Source organism: Ornithorhynchus anatinus, chromosome 3 (assembly GCF_004115215.2).
Source record: "Ornithorhynchus anatinus isolate Pmale09 chromosome 3, mOrnAna1.pri.v4, whole genome shotgun sequence".
Lineage (NCBI taxonomy): Eukaryota > Metazoa > Chordata > Mammalia > Monotremata > Ornithorhynchidae > Ornithorhynchus > Ornithorhynchus anatinus.
This window is the reverse complement of record NC_041730.1, coordinates 21,025,379-21,037,538: the sequence shown is the minus strand read 5'-3', so window position 1 is coordinate 21,037,538 and position 12,160 is coordinate 21,025,379. Positions and strand designations below refer to the sequence as shown.

General features: G+C 45.2%; 1 protein-coding gene across 2 annotated transcripts in view; it reads right to left on the bottom strand.

Moving 5' to 3' along the window:
- Positions 1-1,586: 1,586 nt before the first annotated feature.
- The window catches only part of FNBP4 (formin binding protein 4), a 31,058-nt gene continuing 20,484 nt past the window's right edge, over positions 1,587-12,160 (bottom strand). The window contains exons 13-18 of one of the 2 annotated variants that reach the window (XM_029060089.2): positions 9,951-9,980; positions 9,146-9,453; positions 8,813-8,957; positions 7,076-7,389; positions 3,733-3,890; positions 1,587-2,759 (exon numbers count right to left, since the gene is read on the bottom strand). In XM_029060089.2, the coding sequence (XP_028915922.1) occupies positions 2,669-2,759; positions 3,733-3,890; positions 7,076-7,389; positions 8,813-8,957; positions 9,146-9,453; positions 9,951-9,980 (1,046 nt within the window). In that variant the 3' untranslated portion in view covers positions 1,587-2,668. The remainder of the gene's footprint in view (positions 2,760-3,732; positions 3,891-7,075; positions 7,390-8,812; positions 8,958-9,145; positions 9,454-9,950; positions 9,981-12,160) is intronic. The other variant, XM_029060090.2, reaches the window with a different exon arrangement.

The window sequence follows — 12,160 nt, the reverse complement described above, 5'->3', positions numbered from 1 at the left end:
AGCTCTGTACCCATAGGTTGGGTCACCCGGCAGTCACCATGGAAACCAAGTGGGTCCTCCCTCTCGCCCCTGCCCGGCCAAAGAGCCGTGCTCCTCCCCCTCCCGTGTGTCTTGACACTGGAAACCGAGGAGGGGGAAAAGGCCACCACGAGGCCCACTTCAGTCGCCCCCGGGTTGGTCGAAGAAGCGCCCATTGTACCCAGGCAAACACACGTCTCTGACCCTCAGAAATGGGGAAAAAGAAAAGACGGAGAAGATGGAGGACTGCGAGTACATGCCATCTAGTCTCTTTTAACCTCAATCGTATTTATTGAGTGCTTACTATGGGCAGAGCACCGTACTAAGCGCTTGGAGAGGACAATTCGACAATAGAGACAATCCCTAACCAACGGGCTCGCCACAAAAATTGCCAAATCCTGTCAGTTCTTTCTCCCCAATGTTTGCAGGATCTATACCTTCTTTTCCATCCAGAGAGCTACCTCGTTGGTACAAGCCCTTGCCATAAGCTAGCTTTACTTCCGGATCAGCTTCCTGACTCTCCAATCAATTGATAGTATTTGTTGAGCGCTTACTGTGCCCAGAACGCTGTAATCTAAGCATCTGGGAAAGAATACAATACTTGGTAGAACCAAGCCCTGGCCACAGGAGCTTATGGCCTACAGGGGTAGACAGATGTTAAATTCCTGATAAGGGATATTTTTCCATAACTTTGTCCTGTGCATGTCGCCCCACTCAAAAAAAACCCTATCAATTTTTCCTATCCCGTTCTACATTAAGTAGACTCCTAGCCGTCGGTTTTAAGGCGATCAACTCTCCCTGCACTTTTATCTCAGTACACCCCAGCTCCCACACTTGATTCCTCTTAAAGCCAACCATTCTCCCTTGCTTTTATCTCAGGACTGACTTCCAGCTCAACGCCCGTTCCCTTCATATCCGACTGACCACATCTCCCCAGTGTCCAAAGCCCTTCTGGTAAAACATACCCTCCATTCAGTCATTCAATAGTATTTACTGAGCGCTATGTGCAGAGCACTGTACTAAGCGCTTGGAATGGACAATTCGGCAACAGAGACAATCCCTGCCCAATGATGGGCTTAGTCTAATCGGGGGAGACAGACGGACAAAAACGAGACAACTTAATCGCAATAAATAGAATCAAGAAAAAGAATACCCTCTAGTGTATCTACAGTGCTTGGCAAGTAGTAAGTACTTAAATGACCAGAATTATCACTGCCCTCCCCCGAGCACTTCACACAGTAGGTCCTCAAATGGATTGAGGGAAGAGAAAGCTGGTTTGGGTGTGGACGTTTCGGGTTTTATCAGATTTCCAAATTGTTCATTTCACCCAAATGGTGCAGTGTTCCTATGTAAGAAGCAGTAAAATAAAATAAAAAAAAACCCTACACGATTTAGTGTGACCTTGCAGTTACTTCTATGCTTTTCTGTATCTGTACAAGATAACCATCATGAGCCGTCTTCTCTGTGATGCTGAAGAAAACTCAATACCTAAAGTTGACAAACTCTTACGCCGCTGACTCCAGAATGAACGGAAAACAGATTAGTTAAATAAAGAAGGGAGACTGGTGTCGGAAGTATAAAAAATGAATTTATTAGTGCATATGTACAAATTTACAAAGTCAAAAACTGGAGAAATACAAACACCTTTAAAATACAATTTGCTCTTTCTTCAGTTTAAACAAAGTGACTTTCACCTGATTACAATAAAACATAGAAATAAGGGCACCGCTGCTTCAACACTGGAATCGTTATGGAGAAAAATCAGCCGCCTTAGGAAACCAGATCAAATGAAATCCGATGGAGGTTTAAAGTGGCTCCCGACATACCCATTGCCAGGAAAAGAGTTCAAGTTATTAAAAGCCCATCTCTGAGCCAATTCTGAAATTCAATACTTAATGAGTCCAGGTGAAATGAGCAGTCACTTTTCATTCTTTTCCTGCTTGGAAAACACCTTCTTTGCACAGTTCAGTCATTCATCAACATGGGGAAACAGCTTTTGAGAGACCTCAACAGTGTAGAACAGGAACAACAGCCTTATGCTAACAGTAGAAGTCAAAACTTCCCAAGGACTAATCATGGTTTCAGCATGCTGGGGTGAAAAACCAAAATGAAACAAGAAAAAACCAAAAAAAAAAAAAAAAAAAAAAGGAAAAACTAAAAGATGTTTCCTCCTTAATTGCACTTGTTCAGGGTAGGAATTCTGAGGCAGAGCTTCAAATCACAAACGGACCCTAATTCGCAGACGGGAAAAGATTTTGTATTATCAGCCTAATGTCCCATAAGGAGCCTACCGCTTGGAGTTCTGTGATTAAATCAAAAGAAACCGGTCTCGACATGATGAATTTTCAAAAGCTGAAATGAGAGGCAGGGGCGATCCAAAGATCCCCAATGAAATCACACTTCAATGAACTGCCAATATGTTTAAATGCTCCCAAATGTGAAGCCTTGGCCTGTGTATATTTTGCCTCAAACCTGTGTAATGCAAATGTTCTCTCTCAAAACATTTACAGTTTATTGACAATAGTACAACTGGTACCAAAAAAAATTTGAACTGTACATATAAGAAAAAAAAGAGAGTGAGAGAGAGAGGAAAGAGAGGAGACTGGAGGGAGTAGAGAGAGAGGGAGAGAAAAAGATGCCAGAAGTGAATTCATGTATTTGGAGCAGTTTTTCTCCTCTTCAGCCTAGCTCGCCAGTCCTCCGGCAGAGCCTCAAAGTTAGCATTTCTCTCTGCCAAGCCACTGTGAAAACAAAAAGTATATTAGTCCACCAGTTCTGTTTATTCTCTAGGAGACAGCACCTCTTTTCAAGTCACATTATCAATTTATCACATAAAAAATACTGCTGCTGGCGTCACCGTTTGCAGCTTCTGGATGATTAATTTTTGACTTTCTGTTTGAAACTGCAAAAGCCTGGGGCTTTTACAGAAGAAACTCCATTCTCTTCCTGGTCCAGCTAATCTCAAGGTATTAAAGTGTGCAGAATTCCTCTGGAAGAACAGAACTTATTGATTCATTCCAAAGGTCTCTAGTCTAAGTGGCATTACCACTTCTCCAAGGTATTTTGAGTGGTTCTTAGATAATAGCTTTCTATAGGTCTCAACTGGTGTGGGAGAAAAGCCTAACTCTTCAAGGAACTCTGTGGTACTATACTCTCCCAAATAGTTAACACACTGCGATCGGTCAATAAATACCATCGATTGATGGATGTGGCTTGCCAAAAGTCACAATTAAAGCTATTTAGTTATGGGAGGGAGAAGGGACCAAAACTCAAATTTTCTAATTCAAAATGAAGAGAGTCCACCAGATTTTGCCAAGGAAAACTGAACAATCTCACTGGTGATGGTGCTACTTGCAGGGTCCATTTTTTTCATGAAAATGAAGGTAGAGTGAAAGCAATAATTTAAGGATTGAAGAACTATTGTATCACCAAGCATTAATTTTTCTTTTTTAAAAAAAGGTACTGGTTAAGCACCTATGTGCCAAGCACTCTACCAAACACTGGGGTAGATTGGAAACAGTCCCTGTCCCACATGGGGCTCACCCTCTAAGTAAGAATAGGTATTGAATCCCCATTTTACAGCTGCGGTAACTGAGGCCAGAGAAGTTAATTAGTTTTCCCCTGGTTACACAGCAATTGGCAGAGCTGGGAGCAGAACCCAGGTTTTGTGATTCCCAGGCCTGTGCTCATTCCACTAGGCCACGCTGCTTTTACCTGACTAACTGCTGTTGTTTCCACTCTTCGATTCGTTTCTGTGACGTTAATTCCCGATCTTCATCGCTGGAACTGGAGTTCTCTTCTTCATCTAACTCACGCTGGATACTCTGCCATTTCTTCACCAGAGATGGCATTTTGGTTTTACTCTTTTTCCCCTAAAACCAAGAATCATCAGACATTGAAGTTAAAGTGAAAATTTAATGTAAAAATAGACAAACAGAAGGGGTGCTCTTTCCTGGGTACGTTAATTTTTTTCCGGGAAAGATCCAGGACAGGGAGAAAGTTTACGGAAAATTTGTGTAATAAAGTGCCTGCCAAAATATTTTCACCATTACAATTATGAAACATAATAGACAAGGAAGAAACTTAGCAAGATCAGAAAAATGGGGAAATCTGGCCTTAGTCCAGGGATTCTCAGAAAACCAAATTAATAGGCTAGAGGAAAAGTTAAAAAAAAAAACAACAAAAAAACCAGAAGAGAAATCCATACTAGCAACTCCCTTTGTCTCAGGGTTACGTGTTTATTTACACAAATCTAACACCTGTCTCAAATGTTAGGCAAACTGTCAGTCACACTAAAACTAGCAGGCTTAGACGTAGCCAGAGTTCACCAGATTTATTCAATTAATGGGAAACCCAATATCCAGGGGGCAAGAAACATAATACCTAAGGTCAAAATGCTCTTTCAAAAGTTGGGTCTACGCTAAGCAAGAGGTGATTTGAGAAAATATTTTTCTAGTGGAAAATTAATTGTGATGCAGATCTCCCCAGAGCAAATCTCTCTTGGGAAGACCTATCACCAGACCCTACCCAAGAGTCTGCTCCAAAATCCTGCTGGGAACAACCCTCTCCCCGCCATCCCTAAAGACCAGGCAGCATATTGCAGGCCTCTCCAGCCCCTCCTCTCAGGCAGATGGCAAGGGGAGTTCGGGGTGTGGGGGGGTGGGGATACAGCAGAACCCTCCCTAATTCCTGGGCAGAAGCTCTAGGGCCAATTGGGAGGCATATAGGAAAATAAAAAGCCTGTGTACCCTGACCAGAAACAACGACATTCAGCCTAAGCCCCGAGTTCCACTTCAGTTAGAGGGAAAAGGGATCTTGATGCAGTTACTCTGTAAATAAACAGGCGAGTGAAGAATTTGGGGAGGGGTGGGGGTGAGAATATGAGAGAAAAATGAGTTGGCTGGCCAATGCAGAGTTGGCCACTTAAGCAAAGGTTTTTATATAATCTTGCTACCATCTCTTATTCTTCCCCCACTCTCATTTTAAAATGATTTCTATCTGCCTGTATCCTCTCATCAGATTGTAAGCCTGAGGGCACAGGCTGCTTTTTGTGTTTCTGGTATACTCCCCACATCTTACTGTAGTGAGGGGGTGCAAGAGCTAGAAACAGAGTGTCTCCTGGGACTAATGACAATGAAAATGGTGGTATTGGTTAAGCGTACACTATGTGCTAGGCATCATATGAGGCACTGGGGTAGATACAAGACAATCAAGCTGGATGGTGGGGAAGGCTTTTAACCAAGGAACCATCTAGGGCGTCTCTCGTGGTGGACAGGATCGGCAGGAATCCTGAAAATGTGCTCGTTTCCCTATCCCACACGGGGCTCACGCTCTCAATCCCCATTTTACAGATGAGGTAACTGAGGCAGAGAAGTGAACTGCCCAAGGCCACACAGCAGACAACTGGTGTATTCGAGATCAGAACCCATGACCTACTGATTCCCAGGCCTGTGCTCTATCCACTACACCGTGCTGCTTCCCCATTATGTTAGTGATCAGCTTATTGATGTGTTCCAACATGGGGACGCAGGAAGGTGGATTCCTGAATTTGCAGCCACGTCACCCAAACATGAGCTACTATTTCCAAAGGAGTTGCACACTACTGGCCGACATTCAGGGAGACATACAACTGCTCAATGAATGTTGTGCACGTGCTGTTGAACACTTTGAACGGATAACCACTCTTAGAAAGACCAAAGTCATGCTCCAACTGGGGCCCAATGGCAACGTCTGGTCCAACTGTATTCTTAGACGGTGTGCACCTTAAGGTCATCAAAAAATTCTACCGCTTGGACTGTGTCCTCTCACAAAACGTTGTCAAAGCTAACGCTGTCTTTACCCATAGCGCCAAGTTCAGCGAGCCCTTCGGAAAACCGGAACGACGCCTCCGGAAGGAAAGAGGACTCGGCCCGAAGACGGAGGTTGACACCTACTGTTTGAGTCATCGCAACAGGATGGGTCTGTTATACTGTACTCTCCCAAGCACTTAGTACAGTGCTAGGCATACAGTAAGCGCTCAATAAATAAGACTGACTTGCTATTTTGGCTGTGAGGCATGGGCGGCTGGAGATTGCATGTCAGAGAACTCAACCGGTTCCATCTGCCCTGTTTGAGGTGGGCAGCCCGAGCAAACTGGCAAGACTTAATTCCCAACATGGAGGTCCTGCAATCTGGGGAATCAGGGCCACCGAAGCGATGATGCGGGCATCTGGGACGAATGAACGATACAAAGATTCCCAAAAATGACCTTAGCATTGGAACCTGTTCCAGAGGTGGCCCTCGGGTCAGATCTGACATTCAGCAACTCAACATCCTGATGACGAAGTCATAGCCACTGGAAATAAGAGTGCTGGGCGAAAGGCAATTTTAAATGCCACAGAATACCAGTTGCTAACCTTCATATTCATGGTCTGCAGTTGGCCAAGTGCCTCACACCTTGGCTTCCAGGTAAATATACTAAGACTCTAGAAGTGACAGAATAAAAGCTTATGGGGAAACCCCCGTCACCACCACACTCCCAAGTGCACAGTAAAATGCTCTGCACGCAAGACACTCAAATATCAGATTTCTTGATCAGCTGCAAGCTAGAACCCTTGTGTTTTTTGAGAGCTGGAACAGGTTCTTGGGGGAAGCTGAGATAGGTGTGGAATTGAAGAACGAAGAGCAGGAGAGGCCAGAATTGGAGCTGGGGGAAAAAGCCTATTGGAAGTCAAAAGGTTGAATAGAAAGGAAAGTCTAGAGATCTCCCTCCCTGCCATTATCTTTGCATTTCAATTAATAACAATAATAATAATAACGATGGTCTTCGTTAAGCGCTTACTATGTGTCAAGCACTCTTCTAGGCGCTGGGGTAGATAGAAGGTAATCAGGTTGTCCCACGTGGGGCTCGCAGCCTTAATCCCCATTTTCCAGATGAGGTAACTGAGGCCCAGAGAAGTGAAGCGACTTGCCCAAAATCACCCAGCCGACAAGTGGCGGAGCCGGGATCAGCACCCACGACCTCTGATTCCTAACCTCGGGCTCCTTCCACTGAGCCACGCTGCTTAGTCTACTGTACCTTATCCTTCTTCCCCTTTTTTGGCTTCTCAGGTGGTGGCATTTTGGGAGTGGACGGAGGCGGAGGCGGCGGTGGAGGCGGTTGAGGCGGTTGAGGCGGCTGAGGCGGGTCTATAACACTGGGGGCAGGCAGGGTGCTTCGGGCCGAAACTGGCTGGAGCGTGGGAGCAGTGACTCCAACGGAGACAGGACACTCGGCATAGTTCATGAGAGCTGGTGTGGCGGCTAGCCCCAGGTAACTTGACTGCAGGCCCAGGGCCCTGGCTTGGGAGACGATCCCTGTGGTCTGAGGACCAATTCCTGTGGTTTGAGGACCTTCCACAAAGAAAAGCAAAGCATGATGAGAAATACTACATTTCCCTAGGAGTGGCTCATCCTAAAGCCCTCTTATTTATTGTACTTCTGAAATTAGGTTTTCCTTGAAAAATCTGGCTTGTTCGGGGAAAAGGCAACCACCAACCACGACAGTTTGGCAATAAGAATTTTAGCCGAGGATCCACGGCAAATCCTTTCCCTATTGGCTAAAATTATCTTCTACCATCAACCTTGTCCTCTCCCAAACTTTCCCATCACTGTAGACGGCACAACCACCCGTCCCGGCTCACGAGCCCGTGACCTTGGTATCACCCCTTACTCTGCTCTCTCATTCACCCCTCATGTCCAATACCGTCACCAAATCCTGTCAGTCTCACCTTCGCATCACCGAGATTCATTCAAGAGATCCGCCCTATCCTCTCTACCCAAACTGTTCCCAATTACTACAATCACTCATCCTATCCCAACTGGATTACTGCATCAGCCTCCGTTCTGACCTCCCAACCTTCTGTCTCTCCCCACTTCACTCTTTACTTCACTCCATTGCCCAGATGATCTTTCTACAGAAACATTCAAGGCACGTCACACCTCCTCTTCAAAAATCTCCAGTGACTGCCTATGAACCTCTGCATCAAGCAAAAACTCACTACTGCTTTTAAAGCTCTCCATCACCTTTCCCCTTCCTACTTCACCTCCCTTCTTCTCCTTCCACATCCCAGCCCACACACTCCACTCCTTTGGTGCTAACCTTCTCACCGTGCCTTGATCTCACCTGTCTCGCCGCTGACCCCTGGCCCACGTCCTACCTCTGGCCTGGAATGCCCTCCCTCCTCAAATCCTAATAATCACCCTTCCCCACTTCAAAACCCCACTGAAGGCTCACCTCCTCCAAGGGACCTTCCCAGACTAAAACTCTTTTCCTCAGCTCCCCCTCCCTTCTGTGACACCTCGATTCTCTCCCTTTGCTCTTCCCCTTCTCTCCCCACACTTATGTATATTTATTTATATTGATGCCTGTTAATTTGTTTTGATGTCTGTCTCCTCCTCCTCTAGACTGTAAGCCTGTTGTGCAGAGGGACTGTCTCTCTTTACTGTTGTACTGTACTCTCCAAGCGCTTAGTACAGTGCTCTGCACACAGTAAGTGCCCAGTAAATAAGATTGAATGAACAAATCCAGGAACAGACAGGACTTCAACTCTTCTGCCACTCACTGGTAATACCAACCTCACCCAGAAAGTAGCAGCTCATCTGGTTCTAAATTTGGAGAGGCTAAAGAGCAAAAATTTTAACTAGGAGGCAGATAACACCAGATACCTCAACATTGGCTCAGAGTAAGAGGCCTTCATTCTTTGCTTGTATTTCCAGAAATACCCTACCTTAGGAACAAACTATAAAAAGACATCTAAGCAGTCCTAATTTTTACCTGCAGTAATGGTTGGCTGGCTATAGAGGACTGGGCAGCTGCCAATGGTGGCTGATCTCTGAAGCGCCCCGGAACTCATTTCTGTGGCTTTTCTCTTCACTGCTTTAGCTGAAGGGGAACTTGAGGTGACGGAATCAGCTGAACTCTGAAATGGAAAGATCCGTCGTCTCGGGTTAATGGGGTCCAGCGATAGGAGAGCTCTCTCTTAAAATCACTGGTGTCCAAAACGTGGACTACATTGCTTCCTAAGATTAGGCAACTTATCCCATTTGAAGGTTTGCAAAGTACTAAATACCCAGAGGCCCTCGAGTGGGGGGGGGAAGAACCACTCACCTGGCTACTGATTACTGCTGGGCGGACAGGAGGTTTCAAAGGAGTATCTTCTTCTGTTCCTGGGGCAGGAGGCTCCTCACCTTCCTCATCCTCCATTTCTACTTCCTGGATCTCACTATCTTCTCCAGGAGGAGGTGGGGGTGGAGGTGGAGGTGATTCTGGAGGAGGTGGAGGCGGCGGGGGCATTTCCAAGGGCAAAGGAGGTTGGAGCACAGGGACAGATGACTGAAGGAGAGTCCAAAATGGAGTGAGTGGCACAAGGGACGCTGAAGAGACTTGGCCAGAAAATGACTCTTTACAAAGAGAACCTGGAGAAGGTAAATGCAAGTCAGACAGAACAGGGCACTGCTTACTGAGCAATATAATTATCAAACTGCACAGTTCTAAGCTTACTGTGCAAAGCCCAAATGGTTAACCAACGTTCCCAAACTATTCGCACTATTCCCCCTTCCTAACACTTCTCTAGTCTCCCCTAAAAGCCACCCCATCTCGCCAACCCTCCCGCTCAGAATCTGTTGACACCGGGGGCACTCAGATTTTAAACAGTCATAAGCCCCTCTAATTAGTTCAGTCAATTTTTTCCCCCCCCCCCCTCCCCCCCCCCCCCCCCACTCCCACAGTGAATTTAAATTCTTTTCCGAGGACGGTACTCAACTTCAATGCGACCAGTCTCTGTCTTTGGCCCCAGGTTACGGACACTAGGGAAAGTCAGAACAGTAGGGATGTCCTCCCACAGCCAGAGGTACTGAGTGTGACAGAGAGAGTCCCGAGGCCCTAAAACTCTCAAACGAGGCTCAAGTCTCACCTCTCATGGAGTTGATCCAGAAGCATTCACCTGTTAACAGTTTGATGGTCATCAAAAGCAGTAATCCAAGCATTCATTCAATACTAAACATGGGGCTCAAAATGGTAATGTTCATGAATCTAACATAAAGCCTAGATTGTACGCTTTTGGGTTGGTGGGGACACTGTGCCCTGGCGTGATTTATACAGTTCAGAGAAAAATCTATTTTCATTCAAAATATTGACATTCAATCACTTAACAGCTACTACTGTGCTTTTCTAATAAGAGATCTGTGGGAGACAAAGACATTTATGATTTTCTGGGTGAAAGGCACAGGAAAAAAGTATTCATATGACTGCTATGCAGTTCACAATAGTTTACTGTCTGTATCAAGTCAAAGTGAATGCGTAGACAACTAAGAAAACAGTTCTCTAGCTTAAAGATTTCAGAGAGCCATCCAACTTTCGTATCTCTGGGTATCAGCTTGGTCAATTAGTGAAAGTCTTTATTGTTTCCAGGAGGACTCAGCAAAGTGCTTCTATCTGAAATACATATCTTTCAGGCTACAGTTTAGTTTGGGTTGTATACTAACCTATTTCTGCTCAGGTTAGATAGAACTTTGGCCAGCCCAAATCTACTCAAACATCCAAATTGTGATAGGTCAGAGCTAGGATGACTGACGACAGAAATGACGATGAGGGGCTTATTATCAGAGAAATGAATTCCCCCCCACCAGTACAAGTACAAACATACCACATTGGTGTCTGGATGATTTGAGCTAAAGAGGCCAACAACAACTAAGATGTAAATACATCGTGGAATAACGGTGTTAAAGATTCTCAATTACAGATAGCACAAATTTATGAAAAATAGACAATGGTAGTGTCCAGCGAAGCCTAGGCAGCTATGGTAAGAAAAGGGATATGGTACTTTTGGTAAAATTTAGACAGACACTGATGGATTAGGTTGGCCTGTGTCATATGGAAGCTGACAGGAAAGCAATACTGCAATTACTTAACAAACTTTGAGTCTGCCAGTCAGGACTATTTAAGGAAGCCTCTGCGCCAGATCTGGAAGGCATGAGACTTTGGATGGAAGGAAAATTCCATTTGCATGGCTGTGATTCTGGGACCCAGCAGATGAGAAATTATGAGTACAAAAACTGAATATGGGGGTAAGTGCTGATACCCATGAGAAGCTTGACTTTTTTCCCCCAAGCACTTTGTTTTCCACAGGCATTTAACCTTTCCTGCCACCATGAAGTTGTTTAGGAACATCAATTACCCTTCACGAAAGAATTTCTGCTATTCTGAGCCCCAAGATTAATATGCCAAATCATAGCAAGCAGTGAAGCTAGGAATTAAGAGTTACAAACTTCTGAAATGGGAATCAAAGGTTGGTGGAGCCAACTCCCCACCCGATAATCTGACCTCAGGACACTCTTTGTGCTGAATTTTCACTGGTGACACACTACAGAGTTGTTTTCACAGACAAATATATGGAAAGCAATCCTGGGTAGCCAACAGCAACTTTCTCCAAGTCTTTGATTTGGTAATGCTCTTTGAAATGACATCTGATAAGAGTGGTACTTGTTAATAATGAGAGTATTTGTTAAGCGTTTACCAATGCGCCAAACACGGTACTAAATGCTGGGGTTGACACAAGCAATTTGGGATGGACTTAGTCCCTGTCCCACATGGGGCTCACAGTCTCAATCTCCATTTTACAGTCGAGGTAACTGAGGCACAGAGAAGTGAAGTGACTTGCCCAAGGCCACAGAGCAGACAAGTGGTGGAGCTGGGATTAAAACCCATGACCTTGTGACTCCCCAGGCCTGTGCTCTATCCACTATGCCATGCTGCTTCATAAGCACTTAGTATGTGCCAGATACTGTACTATGTGCTGTGGAAGATACAAGCAAATTGGGTTGGGCACAGTCCATTAAGGTGCACAGCCTTAATCCCCATTTACAGATGAATTAACTGAGCCACCGAGAGGTTAAATGATTTGCTCAAGGTCACACAGCAGACAAATGGTGGAGCCAGGATTAGAATCCAGGTCCTTCTGACTGCCAGGCCCATACTGGTCTATCTAATAGGCCATGCTGCAGCTTGTTCTTAATATGCATGTGGCAGAAGAGCACTCAAACTTTTGGTTCAGATTTTCAACAGCTGACAGTAGTCCACAGAAAATCAATAAGCCATAATGGGCAATACTCTTCCATCAGGACG